General features: G+C 41.0%; 1 protein-coding gene across 4 annotated transcripts in view; it reads right to left on the minus strand.

Annotated features, from left to right (window-relative positions):
• POLR3B (RNA polymerase III subunit B) overlaps positions 1-24,329 on the minus strand; it is an 83,797-nt gene that overhangs the window by 31,538 nt on the left and 27,930 nt on the right. For all 4 annotated transcript variants that reach the window (XM_071551025.1, XM_071551026.1, XM_071551030.1 and 1 more), the window contains 7 exons: positions 23,536-23,697; positions 20,155-20,355; positions 12,292-12,454; positions 11,399-11,552; positions 9,372-9,446; positions 8,561-8,659; positions 4,934-5,061 (listed from right to left, as the gene is read on the minus strand). In XM_071551025.1, the coding sequence (XP_071407126.1) occupies positions 4,934-5,061; positions 8,561-8,659; positions 9,372-9,446; positions 11,399-11,552; positions 12,292-12,454; positions 20,155-20,355; positions 23,536-23,697 (982 nt within the window). The remainder of the gene's footprint in view (positions 1-4,933; positions 5,062-8,560; positions 8,660-9,371; positions 9,447-11,398; positions 11,553-12,291; positions 12,455-20,154; positions 20,356-23,535; positions 23,698-24,329) is intronic.

Genomic DNA, 24,329 nt, shown 5'->3' on the forward strand with positions numbered 1-24,329 from the left:
GCTGGTAGGGCCTGGATTCATCAACACTGAAGACCTTCACAGTCAGCCCACTATCTGAAGGCCCTGCTATTTCTCAGATTCTCATAGATGTCAATCAGACACTATTCTCCTTGTACATTGATTAAAACTCCCTGGTTTTCCCAGTATACAGATAGGCAAATCTACTTCCAAATGAAAAACTTAAGAGGTCTAGACCATTTTTTCCCTGTGTGTGTTTTCAGGATAAATTGTCTGTGGTAAAGCTTACCTTAAATGTTTCACAGATAGGTACAATTTCCTGACGCTGACAGAAATCTTTTCCAGAGTAAGTTATGCCAAACTTGACTTTTGAAATTCTTGTAATTTTTTTCTCCACTGAGACGTTTATATGCTGTGCCTGCTAGGGTTCACTGGCTAGGGATGCTAAGACAGGATAAGTCTGGAGCACTGGACAGCTAAACTTGTCCTTTGCACCCCAGTAACAATCTTTGGAAGTCCCCTGCATACCAAGGACTTCAAACGACACTTCCACATATTTCTCTGGTAGCGCAAATGATTTGCCTTGAGATGTTTCATATATTTCAAAGCTGGCATTTTACCAGAGGTTCAGATAAGCCTAACAGAACTGCTACTGTCCAGGAGACATGAATGACTAACGTTACTGAGATTTTGAACCTCAGTAATAAACTGTATTCAGGTAATCGGTCAGGACTTGAATGCTCTATTTCATCAAATGGAAAACATATACATATATATCAATGACAGATATCCAAGCAGGAAAGAAACAGGTTAGACAATGAGTCAAGAGCACAAGTGAAATAAATTAGCCAAAAAAGCATGCCATGTATCAGCCATATATTATTCCTAATTGCTAGGATTTAATGGTTATACAAATAATGCTCACTCTAAACTGGGCTAACAAACCACAGCCTTAAACCACAATCTGCTTGTTTAAAACAAACGGCAGCTCTCTTCTTCTGAGGGCTGGTGTGCTGGGATGAGACCTCTGTGTGGGCACTGAAATGAAGGAAGGCACCAGCTTTATTTCTGTTTTCTCTCTGAAAGAAGAGAGCCCTTGTTTGCTCCAGCCATATAGCCAAGGAAAAGTAAAGTATAATTAAAGTTCACCATAAAAAACCCAGCTCACAATGACTCACATTTATAATTATCCCAACAGGAAGAACTAATTTTTTTCATTGGTAATTAGCCCTGGTTAAAGCAAAACACACAAGATTGACCTGAATACAACAAAGATAATTTTCTTGCTTTTCTCAGTACTTGATATATTGTGAATGCATGTGTGCATTCCTTCCTTTTTTTCCATTTCTTGACAGTTTTTTTAATTTTAAAGTATCATTTGATCATTCTTCAGTGTGAAATAATCACTATAAAATATATCTACTGATACTTGGCATAAATGAGGCATTGTTATTCTGATGCAGAAAGTTTTGAGAACACACCAGAACAAACAGCCAGCTAAAATGAGTGTTAATCCTATTCTTTGGTGTATTACTTGCAGCAACATTAAACTGTTCAATCAAAATTAACAAGGATACAGAAATCAATCTACTTGAGCCAAAGGGGCTATTACTGCACATGCCAAGAAAAGAATTGCTGTACTTATGTATTTCCCATTTTTACCATGGTTTTTCTACTATTCTGTCCTTTTATATGAACACAAACCAAGAGAGGAAGAAGTAGAGTTTCTCAATGCTGCAATAAACCTTGTGGAGGAGCTCCAACTCAGCTCAGAGAGATTTTCACAGTACACATATTAAATGATCTGGATGTTAAGCATCAGAAACACTCCTTTCACTGTAGAAAGATTAAGAGGTCAGTTAAAAAGATTAAGGGTAAACAGGGGGAAGCAGTTTGGCTTATTTCTGCCTCAGCACTTCTGTGCCTGCTGCCAGGGAGAGATGTCAAAATGAGACTGTGTCACAGAGCACAAACACTCCTCAGAGAGCAGTGGCAGAGCAGAGCTGTGGCCACAATGCACCCAAATCCAGCTGCGATGACCAACAACAGCCGTTTCTGCTTTGAGGTTGATTCTCCACCCATAGGCTCGCCATACAGAATTTGAGAGGACTCTGGCTCTCAGTCCATCAATGAGCCTTTCACAAACGTCAAAACACCCAAACCACCCACATTCAGTTCCTTGGAGCACATTATTTTTTGCCACTTAATTTTAACACATTCAGCATAAGGCAAAGCAGTGTATAAAGGGCTCTGCTACTTCACAGAAGCAAAGCAGAATGTTCATGATACAGTAAGAAAGGGTTTTTGTAGCATCACAGCATTTCACAGTCACAGAGGTACAGTGTGTAAAACCTTCTGATTTTCTGTATCTTAACATAATTGAAAAGATCAATTTAAAACTATTTCTCTAACTGTAAAAGCCCTTGATTCTCTTAAGCATTACTTTAGCAACACATGGAATGCAAACAGAAGAGAATCTTGTATTTTAATATAAAAGACTGAGATTTCAAGCTACAACTGTTAACCTTGCACTGAAATGTCAAGGTTCAACTGAGGTCCTTGCAGCTGCTGTTGTATTTGCCACCTAACGTCCTCTCAGTCATACAGTTCAATCTGCAACATATAATAAATTACCTATGCCATAAGAGAGGGATTGAACTTCAATTTAATATTACTGAAATCCAGTTTGCTCACTAAGCACAGCCCTAGCCCTCCAAGATGACGACACATCTACCCATCAAATGAAGGTACTTTTCAGGACATTTAATGCTATATGGAAAAAACGTTAACATTTCAGGACCTAAGACTTCTCAGGGATACTGGATTCCAGACCCTATTGCAAGCTCTGATGTCCACTCTCCACTTACTTGTGCTTTCACACCTTTCCCTGGCTTGACATTGCTTAAAAAAGAGCAAAGACTGCCCAAAGTTGCTGGCACGGCTCTGTGATGTGGTCAGAGGGGGTGGGTCAGTGTGGAGGAGCACAAGGCTCTCCCTCCCTGGTCTGAACCCCAGGGCTCCCTCCATTCTCCCGGGTTTTGACAGTTAAGGGAATGACACAGAGGTCTTGCAGATGTCAATTTCTACACGTTGGACCAGGACCTGCTCTGCAATTTTGGTATGAAGAAAGAAAGCCCAAAAGGTGGATGGTTACACTTAAGGGTGGGGATTTGGAGCACTACATTGCATCTCTTCATAAGAATAAACAGAAAAAAGTATGTGCAACATTTCAGGAATAACCTCTAGGTTTCACTTCATCAGTAAGTGTAGAGAAAAATATCTTCTGCCCCTACACATTGCCATTTACGATGGCTTATTTTTAATCAGTTATTAAAAAAGCTTCAGGTGTTTGCAGATACTTCAGACAGTGCAAAATATAGCTCAAGTCATGTGCCAGCTTTTAAAATGTACTTTTATCTAGCTGCTTATTCTTTGAGTCAGGTGTTTTGTCATAACAAACTGAAACAAAGGCTTTTTTATTGCTTAAGATATTCAATGGCTTTTGTGTTCCTAGCGTCAGCAGGAACGTCAGAGGATTGTATCCAAGGAGCTAAATGTGCAAGACCTAGGGTCAAAGCAGCTGAATACACCAACCTCAGAAAACACAGACAATGAATTGCAAATGACACTCAAAACAAAACGGGGAAAAAAACCTTCACACAGAAAACTACAAAAGAACTCCACAGATACTGAATTGGCTTTCTGTACACACTGATCCTGCTTAACTGTGTGTGGTAACTAACCAAACCTTCTGAGACTAATAGTCATAAAATAGAGACTCAAGGGTGGGGGAAAGATAATGGGATGGGGGAGAACTGTAAGGAAAAAGATTGCATTGCTCCTCTTCTCCTTCCCTCTATTTTTAATTTAAAGGGAGAACATACATCTGTTGCCATTTTCTCCTGTTTTGATGTGCTGAACACGACAGTTCAGCACAAGGCAGTTACTTTGCTTTTAATTCTGCTGGAGAAGCCTCACAAAAGGTGCAGTGTTTCAGTTTTGAACGCACAGAACAAAACAAATGGTTTAGTTAACCCAACTGAAGTGTTAGTTTCTTCATGACACAGAGTTGTGCTACTGTAGCTCTCAACTTGCAGGCAAGCCATCAGTACAAAACATGAAACTGGCATGTACATCCCCCGTCTGAATACAGCTGTGTGATTTGATGTATGGCTGGTCAGGCTCTTTGCGGGACTCTGGCTTGATCACGGGCCATATGACTTTGATGCTTTAACGCTACTTGAGGAAGGATTAGAACTTACCTGTCAATTAACCACAACAGCAAATTTACAAAATGGTTGTGTTTTAGTTACCAGATATGACATTGTCAAATGAAGTAATACATGATCAGGAAATTAATTTTGTTTTGGTTACACTGCTGAGGCAGGGCTTGCTCTCCTTGTCAAAAAGAGGAAAAGTCCAAAATCTAAAGTAGAGCTGCAGAAAGTGTTCAAGTAACTAACCACTCTCTCTCACACTTTGATTCTTCTTATTCTCTGATGTCAATGTTAACTATTTATATATTTATTTTTAGGTCACATACTCAACTGTTCAGGGAAATGCTCCTCAATCTCAGCTCTGTCTCTCTTTGTGAGAACACTTTTTAACTCTTTTTTGTCTGGAAACACAGCACATCACAGCATAAAGAGAAACAATTCCAATCCTGCAGCAATGCTGAAAACTTGAAAGTCACGATGATCAATAAAACCCAACAAAAAAGAAAGTGCCGCAGTTTATCCGATTTTTCTTCTTAGCATTAGGACCTATAGATATGGTCTTCATTAAGTAAAATGGATTGTATTTTTTTACTTTTAATTTTTCCACCTTCCAGAGTTAAACTCCTTTTTCTTGAAAGCTAAAGTAATCTTTTACTTCTCCTACCAAAGCTTTTATATGACAGTTTTTCTGTTTGTCATTTTTGCTACACAGCTTCAAAACTATAAAACATTTCAAAAAGGAATAAAAAAAGTCTTACCCATAGCTTGTTTCCCCATGGCACACTGATAAGTGTTTCTTGGGGACTGGTTGTGGTGAGGATATGGAATCAGCCCAGCACAGACACCAAGAAGCGTGAAAGGCTCAATCTCCAAATGGGTTGTGGCTCTTAAAAGGAAGAGTACTAATTATGGCAGGCTTGTGAACAAACAACTTAAGCAGAATTTACTTAATTTAGTAGTATCTCATAATACTTCAGTTCTGTTCCGGAAAATGTAAGTCAGTGGGACCTTAAAATATGAATTTACTATCAGATTTTTTTTAAAAATCCCAAACAATAGCAACTTTCTTCTGACTTTAAGTGTTTCTACATGAAAAGAAAAGAAGAAGAAATAAATGAGGGTTTATTCCATCATGGAGAAAAGCCTCTAGATAATGTCAATCTGAGAGAGCTCAGTAAGACAATAAGACATCAGTTTATACAGTAAGATCCAAAACTCCTTAAGGAATGTCTTCTCATGTAATGAGAGTCTTCAGCATTAGATTACTAATCTCAGAGATCCAGAAATCCACTGGGGAGATGGAGGAAGGAAGAGCAAGACAGACTGAGGTACTGAAAAAAACTAAAAATGTAGTTTTAGTTTTCCAAGGTTAGTTATACAGTATCAGTTAGAGAGAAAACATCTGTGTCCAAACCAGATCCAGTGCCACAGGTGATACAGCATAATAAAGACACTATTTGAAAAGCTCAGAAAATATTTTGGAAATTACTATGCTGTTAAAAGGCAGTACTGATGACAAGTAAAAAGACAAGGTAAAGGAGTAAAGACTGAGAGATGACAAAATTTGTTCTTTGTCACATGAGCTTCAGGTGAGAAAGTACATGTTCAATAAAGACAATTAAATCATGACCTGCACTGAGATGCAAGTGGAGTGACTAATAACTAAGAATGAAGTGTACAAGAAAGCTCTGCTGAAGCAGATAAGAATTAAATCAAGATAAGTAACTAGGAAATGGGGAATTATGAAATACAGATAATTATAACCAAACCTATTCAATTACTATCTTTCATGTTCTGGATTTATTACACAGAGCTTGGGTTTAGGCACACATTGCTTCTCCCACAGATCCAAATCTAGTGCATTCTGAAAATCCCATCTTTAATATTTGTCTTTTCTTGGAAGTTTTTTGGAAGACTTTTAATTATTTAAACAAATTCACTTTATTACTAAACTTTAAAACCTTGCAAGGGCAACCAGTGGAAAAACCTTTATTCCAGCAGCACTATAAGCTCACAAAGGCTGAAGAATTACTTAAAAGTACATACAGGCCTAAGAGAAATGCAAGCAAGAACTTAAGACACACATTGCATGTACCACTGAAAAAAAATGTAATCTGAAAACCAAGAAAAAGAAACCTAGAAACCCTCTACCAGTCCTAGAAATCTTAATAAATCACAAATACGCTTGCACAACCTAAAGATCACCTGCTGGGCAGAGGACAGCCACTATTTTCCTCCACTTGATAAAAAGCAGCAATGTTAACTAAAGCCTGTTTTAAGGAAATACAAATGGCAGAATCCCAGTTGCAGTCAAGTAATGGCAAAATGGTCTCAAGAACCAGTATCAAGCTTAAAGACAGACTGCTCCCCTATTCTGTAGAACTTCACGGATCTGCTGACACTTCTCCAACAATAAAACAAGAAGCTTAATTAAGACTTACTGGTAGTGAAGTACATCAATTTCTTCAAAAGGTGCAAGTGCATGGAACTACAGACACATTTTCAGACCGAGTATTCAACACAAGTCTTTTACCATTGAGGTCAATCCTATTTCAAACAAAGATGATGCAACATATGCAGATCTGGTATCTTATGAAATATTCCACAGTGCTAGTGAGAGACCTTTACTTCACACTTTACTGAGCAGTTCAATTTCTGCAGGTCAAAAATGCCACTGCAGGGCCCAAGGAAGGAAGGCAACCTCATGAGTTTGAAAATCAGAGATACAAATGTGTAAAGAAATTGAACTCATCAAATAGAATCAAATCCTCTAAAGAAACCCCCCATAATTGGATTGGAAAGGTAAAGAGAGGATACTGTAGCTAAAAGAAGCTCACATTACAAAAGTAGGAATGTTAATGGGATACCTCACAATAGTGGATTTTATCAGTTGTGTTACCAGAACAAGTTGTACCAACGTGGTCACACCATTTAAAATGCAAGATGACCATCTGGGGAAAGGAAGTACACAAATGAACTATCTGGGATGTAGGGAATAGCACTACCAAAGACAAGGAGCAATGCACTCATATGATGCAAGCTCAGATACTTAAGGCATGTCAGCTACAAGCATTGGAGCTGTACTCAAAATGGACAACACAAGAACCTCTCAAATTTTTTGCAAGTTGTTGTGGAGTCGTTTCCTCACATTAGTCCATTGGAGTTCACCATCTCCTATTTTTCCTAAGCAGTATTTCATGGGATATACTCCCAATAACCTTCCTGGCTGAGTCAGGTGTCCTGTAACTTAAATTTTTGGGCTCTGCTGTTTTGTGGAAATTATTTATTTTGGCATAAATTACAGCAATTGTGTGTGCTTTATTCATGTGTCTTTACTCATGTATACAGAATTCCATCGAGAGCATGCAAGAGTAAGTTCTTAAAGTGATAAAGTCTTCAAAAGTCTGGGCAGGAGCAATGCAATTTAATTAGCAAAGTTAATGTATTTCATCTGGGAAAGATTAAAGATAATTGAATGTCTCATCCAACTCCACTGAAATCAATGATGTATTTCTATTGGCTTCCAGGAGTACTGGACCAGGACAGACTAGTTAGAAAATGCATTTTCTGCATAAATCTACTGATCAACACTTCAGAAGATAACTTCTGACATCTTGTATGCAGACTTCAGTTAACAGGGTATTGTCAGAGAAACATTAAAAAGAATTTAAAAAGATAGGAGGACTTACAAATTCAAAAGACTCCTTCTTTTAATGTAGGCTCTTTAATCACAGAGCAAAGAAAAAAAAGCACCAGATCCTTCGGATATGTGGAAAATGCAACAAGCCTGGAAATATTTCTTAATGAAAATCACATACCAAAAATGTTTTTAACACGTGGTAAAGAATACACAGAATGATATAGATATTTTTATCAAGGCCTATTACACATCCAAAATCAAAGGGAGGGTCTCATTCTCATACTTCTTTTACTGTAAGGTGGCTGCTAAGGTCGCTCTACAGCTGTAAGAGAAATTTCCAAACAATGATCATGACATGCTAAGATAATCATGTAACATGTGGAACCATTTGCTTTCTGGATACCTATAGTATAAAATTACTTTCAATGAGCAGCCCCATGATTAGAGTGGAAAAAAAGCCATATCCAGAGAAGAAAAGGATAATCCTTTAACTATTTTGTATTTTTAAGAGTTAGTGTCAGGAACATATCTTGCAAAACCTAAACCATTTTTTGTAACTATCCCATGGATAATTTAGAATGTGTATGAAGAGACTTCTTTCTTTAGCTTTCATCTGGAGTGGTTTCAACCATTAGCAGGGAGCAGTATGTAGGTGAAAACAGTAACTATTTATATGCTTGCATTTCAGAGGGTCACACCATGAAAGTTTTTTCTGTAGCAGCATTTAGCCTGAATGGATACTTACTTATTAATTGTATTTTCATACAGTGCAATGTTACAGTCATTTTCTTCATTCACATCCAAATATTCAACAAGGCCTTCGTGCAAGAAGTCTTCAAAATTCCTACATAAATTAAAAATTACACTAGAAGTGTTGTCGTGTATTTCTGCAAACACAGAATACATAGTACACATACTAAAGGAACGCAGTATGTAAAGTTAAACCAGATAAATACTTCTGCAGGAAAATTTCTGTGCATATTACATATTAAAAGAAAAATGTATTTTTAAAATCCATTCACTGGTTCACACAGTCTGACTCATGAACACTACTTACTTGAACAACTAACCAAATAAATCTTCCTGTATGTATTTATTATCTCTAACAATGCAAACAAATATCAGGGAAGTTTTTGTGATGCTTTTGTGCAAGTGTTTTTTTCAAACACGTAAACTAAGAATTACCATGGACTTTCAGAACTAATTCAGAATGTGCTGATTTTAGGATGGTCACATTGATATTCCCTTGAGGTGTTTGATTTTTCAGTCAGGAGAAGGATGATACTGCCTCAGGTCTTCCACTTGCAGAAAGATGAGGCTGTGAGATGTATTTATTCTGTATAATCATCAAATTCCATAGCAGTAACAAAAGAGCAGACCTAATTTGACTTTAAACAGAAAATCTCCAGTGCAGCAATTATTAATTTATATAGGAGAGTAGACTTCTGCTCTGCATAGCTAACCCCATGATTGTGGAATACTGACTGACTGAAAGTATTACCACCCACATAGTGTTTACTTTGCAAAGATGAATATGATCTACTTGAGTTGTGTACCTGTATCCCTGAGCCAGTTCTTCCATATGCTTGTTTGTAACTGCAGGTTTTTGCTTCTTGACAATTATGTAAGGTCTACAATTTAAAAAAAGAAGAAGGATTGTCATAGCAAATACTTAGGCAGATAACTTACTTTACACTTACAGTAAGAACCCTGCCTATACACAACCTATTTTATATACTACTTTTAAAGTTTATCCATTTTAAACTTGTAAATCCACATAAATACTATCGTAATTATTAAGACATTGGGCTAACATATTGTCTGTGGAGTATTAAGAAGTATTAAGATTTCAGTTTTGAGGCGGAAGCCATTTTTTTCCCCTTTCAATCTTTCAACTATTTTGTAAGTTTTACCTAAGATTTTGATGACGACTTTAAAAGATTTGAGATTTCCCAATCTACAGAGCAAAGAACAGCATTAAGTACTATGGTTATTGCAGGGACTTCATAGAACACTGAGTGGGCAGTTTGTGCTCAAGTGTCCACATGCAAGAATCCATTTTATGGTTACCTATATGATGTAAAGTCCAGGCATTTACTATGGGTGATCTCCGATGAATCCATAAATTTCAACAGCACATGGATCTCTGAAGGCTTCCTTACCGAACAAAAACACTGACACAAAGGATGGCATGCAAGAATGAAACGTCAAGGGCTGTTGCTATTTGGACAAGTTGCTTTTACAAAGAGCAGCAAATAGCTACAAGACACTTGTGGAGTCTCCTCTAAAGTCTAAATAATTGTTAGAAGACTAATAAGCACTTTTAAATGCTTAATAGGGGTATCTGAATAATTGCAGGGTGAGGGGTGCCACAAAGCAAACTTGGTAAACTGAAAATCTACACCATTTCACTTGTCTTTATCTTACAAATTGGAAGCTTTGCTGCATCTCCAAAACTATAGAATGGCTGCCAGGAGTCCTGACTGGAAAAGTGATTTCTCTGCCACTGAATACACCCCTACTCTGGATCTCTTGACCAGGTATGACAAATGGATGGTTTGTACATTTACTATTTCGGAGCCTCTAGCATGCCTAAAACTGTATTCAGCATGCTCTGAGATTCAGTTAATGAATAAGGTTGAATGCCACCTGTAGTTGTGGCTGCTGCTTTGCTGAAGTACATACAACCATGCACACAGCTAGTCCATGCCAAAAGTACGTATATATTCATTAACTTATTCTGCCTCTCCCAAACTCTGCTTGGTTCATCTTTTATGCCTTGTTCTTTTGGCTAATTATTTGGACTGGGAGATGTTTTACTGGTAAATAACCTAGCTCAGTGCTGCCATAATCTGACTGGGGTCTCTAGCTGCTACTGTAAATCAACCTGATCTTCTGCCTCAAAGTGTAGTTACATTCCACCCTTTCTCATTTTAGTCACCCAATTGCTTTTTGCTTTCCTCTGTGACATGACTGCTATTTAGGTACTCTTTCTATCTAATAAAGAACACAAGGTGGTGACCTTCCTCATGGCCTTACTGAATTTCCTACCTACTTAAAGGCAAGCAACTCAATAAACCAGAATTGTGAGACACGCTTCTTGGTATTACAGCAAACAGGTATACATGCCTGAGGAAGTTTTGCCCTTGAAGTTGAAGAGTAGCCTCTCAGTCTAAAATGTGATATGACACCCACAGAGCATCAGGCGAGTGGCTGCTTGTTTCCCACTTCACAGGAAGTTACAAAATGTTTCTCCAAGGACATTGAATATTACCATTAGTTAATCAGATTAATTTTAATTCCCCTCCTTTGTTTTTGTGATGATTTTTTTTTTGTTTTTCAGAAGACAGAAGAAGTATTTTGTTTTGACTTTTATTTACAGGTAAAATGGGTTTATCTGGGCTTTGTTTTTTTATAAGTTGCTTACTATATAGTATGTTTTCAGATCTGTCTGTTTGGAATGCAGGCTATTGAAGGAGAAAAGAGATGCTCAAGTCTTACTGAATTTGCTTAGATTTATACAGTGCATAAAACTGTGCTTATGGTAAGTTCAGTAGCAAGATAATTCTGACAGGATGTTTACCTGCACAACCTCCCTCCATCAGAGGAAATATAAACACATCTGTCAGACAGATTTGTAGAGATGGAAACGAATTCATTGATGTAACCTGCTCGACGCATTATCCGAAATGTGTTGACTAATTTCTGATGATCACGTATGACACCAAGGATGTTACCTATTCAGAAAGAGAAGAAATACCTGGTGCGTCCTTTGCACATATACAACTCTATTTACAAATTCTGATCATGTGTAGCATGCATAGAGGTACTTCCTGCTTCTTGCAAATAATAAGAGTTGTCATAAAATTTCTCTTTTCTGACATGTGTAAGAATTGGCTCTTTTTTCCTCTCAGTAAAAAATTGTCAGAATTTCACAGGTCATTTACCTGCATATCCCCAAATAGGATGAGAAACCACATGATGTGCTTCACCCAGCTTTCTACAAATATGTTTCTGCTCAGGTGCCCATTCAGCAGCTGGCATAGAAGCAAATAACAATTCTGAAGTCTGCAATTTCACCTGTACTGAAACAGATCCAAGGTCTCCTAGAACAGACCAAGGTACTGTCCTGCTGCCTTGTCAGAAATTTTACAAATCCTGTTATTTTTGATATATGTGATCACTCACAACAGCACCAGAATTCTTCCTTCAGGTACTCAGCTATCTTAGCAGGGCACTTTAGCTTATACTTGAGCATTCTGACACATGATGAACAAAAAAGACAACAAAATTAATTTAAAGAGTCACCTGACCAAAGTAACCTCAAGATATAAAATAAGTGTGGTCACATTTTAACCAAAACTTTAAAAGAGAAGACAAGGAATGATAGTTTAGGAAGTTTATAAGACAATACAAAGGTCTTTATAGCATTCATCAGCAACAAATCAGAGTCAAGACTGCTGAAAAGTAACATACCATTAAGGAAAACAAGGAACACATTTGGATATGAAAGTTCTTCACCACAGAGCAAGTTGACATCTTCAACTCCAAGATTACTGGCTAATTTAATAATTGGGCCATCCTCCATATCCGTAGTAATATGAGTCATGAGGGCAAGATTTTTAACCAATCCACAAGCCTAAAAAGAAAAAAGATACACCACACATATTTTATTTCTTTCTATTCCAATGTACTAATACTGTAGTTATTTTTCCTTCCAAACCCATACTTATGACTGAGGAAAAAAAAGACTAAGTGAAAGAAATTAAACAAATTAACTACCCTGCAAATTTGGAGGGAAAAAAAGGAAGAATTTTCTCTATTGCACTGAAATGAAATTTAATGTTTTAGCATTTACAAAAGTAATAAAAATATAGGCACTGAAGTTGTAGCTCTTAAGTTATCCAACCATGTATAACTCTACATTTCTCTCTTCAAAGATACAGCTACTCAGCAGCATAATGGAAAAACAAAATCAGCTTATTTATCAGTTTTCCAGATACTCTCTTCTAACACAAACATTTCACACTTTTAAATGAAAAATATCCAGGTCTCTTATACAGTGCAATTTTATTTCAGCTGCTTAATGAGACTAGCTCATATTGACAACATACTTATCCAGAAAGTTCAGAGTTCCCCTGTGCTGGTTTAAAGGTGAACCAGCAGGGGAAATGAACTCACCACGAGAGAGATTATAAGTCAGACCTAAAATTTAATAATAATATTACAATAGCAACACTGACACACAAGGGAAATTGCTTTCAACTCACAGAACCCCAGCAGTATAACCCAGTGTCCTGGGGCACAAACCCAAGGGGGTTTGTTTGCCCTTGTGCTGAGACCCCTGTGGTTCCCCCAAGTCCAGAGCAAAAGGAAAAGAAAAACCTGTTGGTGCAGGCGAGGGCTGTGGTCTGGGCGAGAGCGGTGATCTCCTCCTGTCAAGGTCCTGCTGCTGCTCTGGATCCGACGAGAGGTTCCCGAGGTCTTCTTACCCACCCCTTATGTACCCTCAGGGAGCTCTCAGTCCCTCCCCCTGGGCGGGGACTCACACAATGGGTGATTAACTCTGGGAGCCAGGGGGTGTTGAGCTGTTGATGGCCCATTGGCAGCTCCGCCCCCCTCAGGCTGGGTGTGAAGGTGATAATGGCTCCCTGGGCAGCTGCTGCTAATGGCCCATTGACCTTGGGGAATGAATAGAGGGGGTAGAATACACAGCTTTGATCACCCCCACACAGGGTTAGCTGGTCCCTCCTGCTGAACTAGGACATTATCCACCCCTTATTCTACTCCATCTAGTCATTCCCAAATTAATCCCCTTTTTACCTATACATATATATACACATATATACGATGAAACATTACAAACTCTTCTCGCTCAAAATTAGGTCCCCTTGTGGTACACATCGTGTTTCTCCATCTTTTTGCATTACCCACCAAGTGCAACCAGGTCCTTGAGCAAAGACAATCCCTCGGATGGGTTTGCCTTTGTTTGAGGTGGGACTCACCCAAACAGTCTTTCCTAACATACCTCTCATATGGACCACAGGGACTTTATCTCCATCTACAGTATTCAAGAGTTCTGATTGGGCAGGGCCAGCTCGATTGATGGAGCCCCGGGTGTTGACCAACCAGGTGGCCTTTGCCAAATGCAGCTCCCAGTGTTTGAAAGTTCCCCCACCCAACGCCTTCAAGGTTGTTTTCAGCAGTCCATTACATCGCTCAACTTTCCCGGCAGCTGGAGCATGGTAGGGGATATGATACACCCACTCAATGCTGTGCTCTCTGGCCCAGGTGTCTATGAGGCTGTTCTTGAAGTGGGTGCCGTTGTCAGACTCTATTCTCTCTGGGGTGTCGTGTCTCCACAGGACTTGTTTCTCAAGGCCCAGGATGGTATTCCAGGCAGTGGCGTGAGATACGGGGTATGTCTCCAGCCATCCAGTGGTTGCCTCTACCATGGTCAGCACATAGCGCTTGCCTTGGCGTGTTTGGGGAAGTGTGATGTAGTCAACTTGCCAGGCTTCCCCATACCTGTATTTCGACCACCGTCCACCATACCATAGAGGCTTCACCCGCTTGGCCTGCTTGATGGCAGCACATGTATCACAGTCATGGATAACCTGTGAGACACTGTCCATGGTTAGATCCACCCCTCGGTCACGAGCCCATCTGTATGTCACATCTCTGCCCTGATGACCAGAGGCATCATGGGCCCATCGGGCTAGAAACAATTCACCTTTATGCTGCCAATCCAGATCTACCTGAGAAACTTCGATCCTGGCAGCTCGATCCACCTGCTCGTTGTTACGATGCTCCTCATTAGCCCGGCTCTTGGGTACATGAGGATCTACGTGACGGACCTTCACACTCAGCTTCTCTACCCGGGCAGCGATGTCCTGCCACATTTCAGCCGCCCAGATGGGTTTTCCTTTGCGCTGCCAGCCGGCCTTCCTCCACCGCTCCAGCCATCCCCACAGAGCATTGGCCACCATCCACGAGTCAGTGTAAAGGTAGAGTCTTGGCCACTTCTCTCGTTCGGCGATATCCAAAGCCAGCTGAACAGCTTTCAGCTCTGCAACCTGACTTGATCCACCTTGTCCTTCAGTCGCTTCTGCAACTCGACGTGTAGGACTCCATACAGCTGCTTTCCATTTCCGGCTTGTCCCTACAATGCGGCAGGAGCCATCTGTGAAGAGAGCATATCGCTTCTCCTCTTCTGGTAGCTGGTTATATGGTGGGGCCTCCTCAGCTCGTGTCACCTGCTCCTCTTCTTCTTCAGAGGACAATCCGAAACTCTCACCTTCCGGCCAGTTAGTGATGATTTCCAAAATCCCAGGGCGATTAGGATTCCCTATCCGGGTTCTCTGCGTGATCAGAGCGATCCACTTACTCCATGTGGCATCAGTGGCGTGATGGGTAGAAGGAGCTTTTCCTTTGAACATCCAGCCCAACACTGGTAGTCGGGGTGCCAGGATGAGCTGTGCCTCAGTGCCAATCACTTCTGAGGCGGCTCGAACTCCTTCATAAGCTGCCAGGATCTCTTTCTCAGTTGGGGTGTAGCTGGCCTCAGATCCTTTGTATCCCCGACTCCAGAATCCCAGCGGTCGTCCTCGAGTCTCCTCAGGTACTTTCTGCCAGAGGCTCCAGGATGGGCCATTCTCCCCGGCTGCAGTGTAGAGCACATTCTTCACATCCTGTCCTGTCCTGACTGGCCCAAGGGCTACTGCATGGGTAATCTTCTGTTTAATCTGCTCAAAGGCTTGTTGTTGTTCAGGGCCCCACTGGAAATCATTTTTCTTCCGTGTCACAAGGTAGAGAGGGCTTACAATCTGACTGTACTCAGGGATATGCATCCTCCAAAAGCCCACGGCACCTAGGAAAGCCTGAGTTTCCTTCTTGCTGGTCGGTGGGGACATAGCTGCTATTTTGTTGATCACCTCTGTTGGAATCTGACGACACCCGTCTTGCCACTTCACTCCTAGGAACTGAATTTCCTGAGCAGGTCCCTTGACCTTACTTCGTTCAATGGCAAAACCAGCTCTTAGGAGAATCTGGATTATCTTCTTTCCTTTCTCAAAAACCTCCCCTGCTGTGTTCCCCCATACAATGATGTCATCGATGTACTGTAGATGTTCTGGAGCCTCACCCTTTTCCAATGCAGTCTGGATCAGTCCATGGCAAATGGTGGGACTGTGTTTCCACCCCTGGGGCAGTCGATTCCAGGTGTACTGCACCCCCTTCCAGGTGAAAGCGAACTGCGGCCTGCACTCTGCTGCCAACAGAATGGAGAAAAAGGCATTGGCAATGTCGATGGTGGCATACCACTTGGCTGCCTTGGACTCCAGCTCATACTGAAGCTCCAGCATGTCCGGCACAGCGGCACTCAGGGGGTGTGTGACCTCATTGAGGCCACGGTAATCCACCGTCAGCCTCCACTCTCCACTGGACTTTCGTACTGACCATATGGGGCTATTAAAGGGTGAGTGAGTCTTGCTGACCACCCCTTGGCTCTCCAGCTCACGAATCATCTTGTGTATGGGGGTCACAGAGTCTCGGTCAGTGCGGTATTGCCGACGGTGCACTGTGGCTGTGGCCAGCGGTACCAATTGTTCTTCAACTTTCAGCAGTCCCACAGCAGAAGGGTCCTCTGAGAGGCCAGGCAAGGTGCTCAGCTGTCTGTTTTCCTCTGTCTCCACAGCAGCTATGCCAAAGGCCCAACGCAGTCCCTTTGGGTCTTTGAAATATCCATTCCTCAGGTAGTCTATGCCAAGGATACACGGGGCTTCTGGACCAGTCACAATGGGGTGTCTATGCCATTCCTTTCCAGTCAAGCTGACTTCAGCTTCCAGTACAGTCAGCTGTTGGGATCCCCCTGTCACCCCAGAAATAGAGATGGATTCTGCCCCGACGTATCCTGATGGCATCAACGTGCATTGTGCACCAGTGTCCACTAAAGCTTTGTATTTCTGTGGGTCTGATGAGCCAGGCCACCGAATCCACACAGTCCAATAAACCCGATTGTCCCTCTCCTCTACCTGGCTAGAGGCAGGGCCCCCCTAGTTCTGGTCATGGTATTCACTGCGCTCTCCCTGTGAATATGACCGGGAGGTTCCTTCAAGAGGATCGGGCATAACATCATCATTTCTATACTGTCTGGAGCCTTGCCCACGAGAGACCGGAGCAGCCTTCAACCTTGAAGAATTCCCTGTGTTAGTTGTGCCTCTTTGCAATTCACGTACCCGAGCTGCTAAGGAAGAGGTGGGTTTCCCATCCCACTTCCTCATATCTTCTCCATGCTCATGGAGGTAAAACCACAGATTGCCACATGGAGTGTACCCTTTCTTCTTAGCTGGAAGACGCCTGCTTCTGATGGCAGAGACTCTCGTTTGTTCTGGAGAGATATGAAAGAGTCCTTCCTTAATCTTCTCTTCCAGTTCAGCCAGTTTTGTTTCCACAGCTGAGACGTGGGCTCGTAATGGAGCAGTGACAGTGTCTTCATAAATCCTGAGTTTGCTGACCAGTGCACCCACCTTGTCTTCTCCCTCTCTCCACTGCAATGTTGCAAGGTAGCGAGAATACATTTCTGGCCCAAGTCGTGCAAATTTTAACCACATCTGGGATGTGCACTGGACACCATCTGGACTTTTAGGGAATCTCTCATCTTCTGAAAAGATTATCTCCAGTACGGCTAATTTCCTTAAGCACCGGATACCTTGTTCCATCGTGTTCCACTGTCCTTGCTGTACGTGGAGGTCCTCCTTACAAAGATATCTCTCCCTCACGCTTGACAACAGTCACCGCCAGAGGCTGAGAGTTTCCTGTCTCTTTCCAATGCCCTGATCAATGACAACATCTCGAGAAAGGGATCCCAGCTGCCTTGCCTCACTCCCATCTAGAATTGTGTCATTGGCTGCAGCATCCCAGATTCGAAGTAGCCAGGTCAAGATGGACTCATTTGCCTGTCGTGTGAACTCTCTCCGGAGCTCACGCAGCTCTCCCAGGGATAGGGACCGGGTGATTATTTCTGGCTCCATTTCTTCTGCTTGAGATGAAGGTCCTGACTCTTCCTCGTCATTCACTATACGAACTGATTTGGTCTTTGATTTTCTTTTCTGGACAGGGGCAACTGCTATCGGTTTCTGTTGTCCTTCTGGCTCCTCCATGGTTTGTGTGGACATGGTGCTGGTTGATTTGTTTCCCTTTCTCTCTGGCTCAGCTGTGGTTCGTGTGGGCATGGTGCTGGTTGATGTGTCTCTTCTCTCTGACTCAGCCATGGTTTGGGTGGACATGGTGCTGGTTGATGTACCTCTCTTCCTCTCTGGCTCAGCCGTGGTTTGGGTGGACATGGTGCCTGTGGATTTGCTCCTTTTCTCCTCCTCCTGATGATGCTGTACCACACCAAGCAGTGTGCGGTAGGCAGTGGCCAGGGCCCAGCTGGTTGCTGTGAGCTGCACATCTCTGGGACTACCAGAGCATCTTCCTTTCACATAGCTTAGCATTTTGGCAGGGTCCTGCAGTTGTTCTGGGGTGAATTTCCAGATCATTTGAGGAGAGAAGGTCTCCAAATACTGGCCCATATCTTCCCACTTCCCGTGCCACTCAACATCATCCGCTCCCAGGGCAGGCCTCCAGCAAGTCTCCTTAGAGAGCCCAGTTCTGACCCTAAACATGGTGTATACAGTACAGAGGAGACAAAGCAACACTAACAGCACTAACAGTAGGATTATACTGTCCCTAACATCAAAAGGAAGCTCAATATTTTCAATGATTGTTGTAGCAGAGGTGAAAAGGTGGAAGTAACCATCTCCGCCTGTTTTCCCCACAGTGTGGGTACTATTTTTAGTGAGACCCCAGAGGTAACAACCCAATCCAGGACAGGCACACCAGACTGAATATACATTCACAATGAAATTCATTGCTTCTGATGTTATGACAACATAAACATAGTATATTAATAAAGCAATTTTGATCCTTCTCCCTGGTATTAAAGAGAGCATCAAAATAGGCACATGGTTCCCCATGTGTCGAAATATGAACAGGCCCAGATACACCATCCACATGAATACATCAAGCAACATGGTAGTCAGGGAGTTTCTGTATCCAAATACACAAAATGAAATTGTAATTCTGACTTCTCTCTCGTGCCCCACGTTGGGCGCCAAAAGATGTGCTGGTTTAAAGGTGAACCAGCAAGGGAAATGAACTCACCACGAGAGAGATTATAAGTCAGACCTAAAATTTAATAATAATATTACAATAGCAACACTGACACACAAGGGAAATTGCTTTCAACTCACAGAACCCCAGCAGTATAACCCAGTGTCCTGGGGCACAAACCCAAGGGGGTTTGTTTGCCCTTGTGCTGAGACCCCTGTGGTTCCCCCAAGTCCAGAGCAAAAGGAAAAGAAAAACCTGTTGGTGCAGGCGAGGGCTGTGGTCTGGGCGAGAGCAGTGATCTCCTCCTGTCAAGGTCCTGCTGCTGCTCTGGATCCGACGAGAGGTTCCCGAGGTCTTCTTACCCACCCCTTATGTACCCTCAGGGAGCTCTCAGTCCCTCCCCCTGGGCGGGGACTCACACAATGGGTGATTAACTCTGGGAGCCAGGGGGTGTTGAGCTGTTGATGGCCCATTGGCAGCTCCGCCCCCCTCAGGCTGGGTGTGAAGGTGATAATGGCTCCCTGGGCAGCTGCTGCTAATGGCCCATTGACCTTGGGGAATGAATAGAGGGGGTAGAATACACAGCTTTGATCACCCCCACACAGGGTTAGCTGGTCCCTCCTGCTGAACTAGGACATCCCCCTTCCCAGTATTTTATATCCAGAAAAAAATGAGAAAAAAAGGAAAACAAAAAGATTGTCAGTATCAATTGTCTGGTTGAAATAACCAGATGATATCTTTAAAGTAAAACATACAAAGACGGTTTTCTTCCTCAGGCTAATGGCTAAAGAAATAATAGTATGTGTTTGCAGAAAACCTGCAGGTTGATGCTGGAACTTCAAAACACGGTTATTACAGAACGAAGGGATAGGAGTTTAGGACTTCCCTCTTTCTGCTCTAATCAAGAGAGCAAGTAATTCTGCAGAAAAATGGGGAGGGCTCATGTCATTCTCATATAATCAAATGATTTCAGAACTGTTTCTAGACAGGCCATTCAGGAGAAAAGAGTTAATATAGTAAGTAGGACTGGGATGTAAACAGGGACGTCAGAAGACACACAAGTTGTGTCTCTAGAAACCTCCTCATCAGAATTCTCTCTCTGATGGAGGAACACCTGCTTCAAAATAAACAGCATCTCTATTCCACAGGACAAGAAACACAGAAAGCAAACCAGAAGTTCCTCACCTCTCCTTCAGGAGTGTCAGAAGGGCAGAGCATCCCCCACTGAGATGGTTGTAGGGATCGAGGACCACTCACTTTCCTTGTCTTTTCAAACTGAGAAGAGATTCTAGTCATCATTCCCAGAGCAGATATGTAAGACAAGCGGGACAATACTTGTGTCACACCTTGGCGGTCCATTTTGAATCTCTTTAGAGACCAATTTCCCTGTAGAATAAATTAATGTTTTAAAAAAATTAGTCCAGTTTATCCCTGTCTAGACTTTTTTCTATCTAGGCAGAATGATACCCGAGTTTTGCTAAGCAAATGTTGCCCATTCACATAAACCAACTTTCTAATTACCTATCTGCATATAAAGTCCTAGTTATAGTGTATCTGTATTAAGTATCAATAAAAAGTTGAACCAAAAGAACTGTTCTCTCAAATGAGAGGATACTTTGCTATTATATATTCAATTACAAAAAGATTCATTTCCATCTGCCCCTCACAGATAATTCCATAATGAAATTTAGCTAAATTATTTTCTTTTCTTATTTTACAGATTTTGGGGGATTTTTTTAAAAAAGGTCTTTTAAGTGAAGTAACACTTTTTCAACAGATCCCACAAGTTCATTCTGCCTCTTTTGTGATTTGTTTTTTTTTGTAGGAAGCACAGGCATTTTTGCTGTAGAAGTCTGACATCGAAGCCCTCTGTACTTTCTCAAAGCCTTTTGTTTTTTGAATCCAGAAGAAAAAGACTCACTAATGTGTTTTCTCACAGAAGTGTAGGAGTGGAGATGGGGAGTAGGTCTACCCAACTTCTCTGGTAAAATTATACCAAGTATGAAATGCAAAATCCATGCATATCACAGTTTTCATGTATCAGGACAGTTACAAGCCCTATCACTTTAATTAGGAGAACAGGAGTTCAGACAATGTTCCAGGGCACAAATACATTTCAATGTCAAGCAGATTTAATAATCTCTACTGTAATCTTGTAATTTGGCATTACAATTTGCACCTTCATGATATCGACTCCATATACAGTTCTCAGCAATGAACCAGTGGATACAGAAAGTTTCTGACTGAAACTATTATTTACCCCAGGCACCACGCTACTGCTCAGCCCAAAGACAATGTTTTTCCAAGGACTGCCTTCTGCTAATTCCTGTACCCTTTTTGACAAACTCAGCTAACAAATACTAACAAGTAATTTGAAGTTTGCTTGCTATCCTACACCAAAATCCTTTCCTATATTTACATATTGACAGCAAAATCCCATTTAGCGATGAACAGCAACAAATCATCGCCCATATTAATGATTTTGTTATTTGCTTCCACCAAAGAGACTATCAAATAGTCTCAAATTTGTAACAGAAAGTGGGAAGACAGAATGGTAAGGCAGTTGAAAGAAACATGTTCATCTGCTCAGTATTCTTGGGAAAGGTTTGTTCACCGACCATTTCATTCTTTAACTAGGAGTTCTGAGAATATAAACGGAAGAATACAATAAATGAGTAGTTTTATCTCACGCTAGAAATTATTTGACCTGTAGTCCAAATTAGCATGTGGTTTCTTCTTCACTGCTCAGAAGGGTCTGAAATCAAAAACATGGAGGAAGAAGGAAGAAAAAATGCTGCCTCAAGAAATAATATGAAAAATTCTTTGTGCTTTGGAAGAAACAGACTGAATCCTTCAAAAGTTGTCAAAAAACACCCCCGAAATGGGCCCAGGGCAGCTGTGAGACCATGCTCAGCTGAGAACACCCTATTGAGAGCTCCTCTGAACAGGAATTTGCTCCCTCAGTGGCATCAGATGATTCTTCAGATGCTGAAATTTCTATCAGGCCTACGGCATTACCGCCTGACCTACCCTCTCTTCTGGTATTTTCCAGGGTAAGAAGACAACCTGTAGGAAATATCACTCCACACCACTGTACTTGATGCAGTAGAGCTATGAACTGTTTTGCATGCTACTGGTGTAATTAGGAATCTGCTGAGTTATTTCATGCTCTTCGAGAATATCACTGAAGCATTCTGGTGAGATTGGAGATTGTCATTTCCAAGAATGATTTCTATGGTATTTGCTTAATCTCTTGAATAGTATGCACTGGGCATTGTTCCTGACAAATTATTTTTCAATGCTTAAGAGCAGATGGTGTTTAACTGCTTATGTGGCAGTGAAAAAAAGTCCAAAGACAGTGGAAGAAGGAAGACTTCACTGAATATGTACTGAATATTTGCAGATTTATCTCTGTCAGTCCAAATGGAAAAACTGGCACCAGCTAGAAGAAAGCACCAGCATTTAGAGAAACAAATCTGTCAATTGTTTTGGTTACGTGCACTGTAGAGATTTAACTACATTTGGGGCACTCATAAAATTAAACAGTACTAAGCCTTAACACTGGGATTTGTAAGTTACAAACTGCTGGTGGGTTTGGATGCAATTTGTGGAGTTAATTTTGTTTACAAGAACCAAAGAAAAACCTCAGTTTCATGCTAGGCAGAAAAGCCCTCTCAAGAGCTCCAAAGATTAAAAATTAAGTTCCACAATTTTTACCAGCTCCTAAAATACTTAAGGCTAATCTAATTTCTTTGAAAATCATGGCTTTCAAAGTCACTTAAAACCTAGTAGCTAGATTTCAGGAACAATCTCACAAATTGCCCTTGCAGATGTCTGAGGTAAAAGACAAAGCTAGTAACTATTATTGTTCTTGTTCACTGGCATGAATGAAGGTATCTCTTCCAGCAGAAGGTAGACACGGGCTAAAATCCAACCAACACAAATATTTAAAGGCTAATTATCAGGGGTTTTTCCAATATTATGGCAAGCAGCAGATTTCCCTGTCAAATAGTTTTCAGTCTCATCAGCAGAGAAGTACTAACTTCTATGCTGAAAATTTGTTCATACTATCAACTTCAGAATAAAAAGGTACTGCCTTTAAAGAGCTCAAAATTAAGGGTGGGGTTTTTTGTTTGGTTGGGGTTTTTTGTTTGGTTGGTTTGGTTTCCTGCTGTTTTCCAACCACCTTTTGGACAAATGATGTAACCTGACCCTAGCTAAATCCAGGTAATAAAAAAACCACATAGTCAAGTAGAAACTCAAAGACAGCAAGTTGGATAAATATAACCATGATCACTATTCTAAATTGGCTTGTTGCTACCATTCCTTCACAAACATGAAAACATCACTTTGAAAGCAAAGGTGCCTTGATTATTATTAATTCTTCAGTGAATCCCAACAGCCCTGCCCGTGACAGACTTTTGTAATTTTAATCTATAAAGAATGTTAAACAGATTCACTTTTCAAATGAAAACCAGTAGATTCATTAGAACAGAATTTACATGTTTCCTATCATTCACTATGGTGAAAAACTCTACATATTAAAGTGAGAACAAAAATACTTACTGTGGAAATGGCATTGACCATGCCATTGGTGATCTGGTCCTGACGCATGTGCTTCACGACATCAAACTGCGCTGCACGTTGTTTGGGGATTACCTGGTCAGCAATCTTCTTCAGTTCAGAGTTAAATTTTTTGAACAAATCTTCAAATAGAAGAGAAAGAAGCTGGAAACACAAAACAGTTGGATTAAGGGAAAAATTGTACTTCTCCAGTTCAATACTTCTCCCTTTATACTTCTTGTCAGTTAAAATACATCCTGTTTCTCAAACAATAATTTTCTTACAAGTTCTTTTCCTTGTTTAAAGTCAATATTACAGAACCTATTTCATAATAGAAAGCAAATAAGTAGATGGGTCTAAGTCTATGCATTTATCCCTTTTCAGTTTGCTTTAATCCTTCCTTCTCAATACCTTAGCATACCCATACTTCTCTACACTATCCATTTCTTAACTGCTTTCCCTAATCTCCTACACTATAACCCAGCTGATTTCTTTCCTCCTTCCTAAAGCCACAAACTCTTTAAAGATTTAATACTCTGGAAGTACAAACCTGAATTACAAACAAGACTTGGAGGCAAGACCAGCTTTTACTCTAGTACTGGATGGAGTAACTGCAGCAAAGCAATATATGAAGAGTTGTTTTGAGACAATCTGTAAGTGAAAAAGGCCCTTTGAAGTGTCCCTTCTCAGGAGCTACTTAAATGGACAAGACACAAAACCCAAATGACTTTAATCGGCCCTTAGAGGAAGCAACTCAGCAGCACTGAGTTGGGAAGCAGCACAATTTTTAAGACCAG

Source organism: Pithys albifrons, chromosome 3 (assembly GCF_047495875.1).
Source record: "Pithys albifrons albifrons isolate INPA30051 chromosome 3, PitAlb_v1, whole genome shotgun sequence".
NCBI lineage: Eukaryota > Metazoa > Chordata > Aves > Passeriformes > Thamnophilidae > Pithys > Pithys albifrons.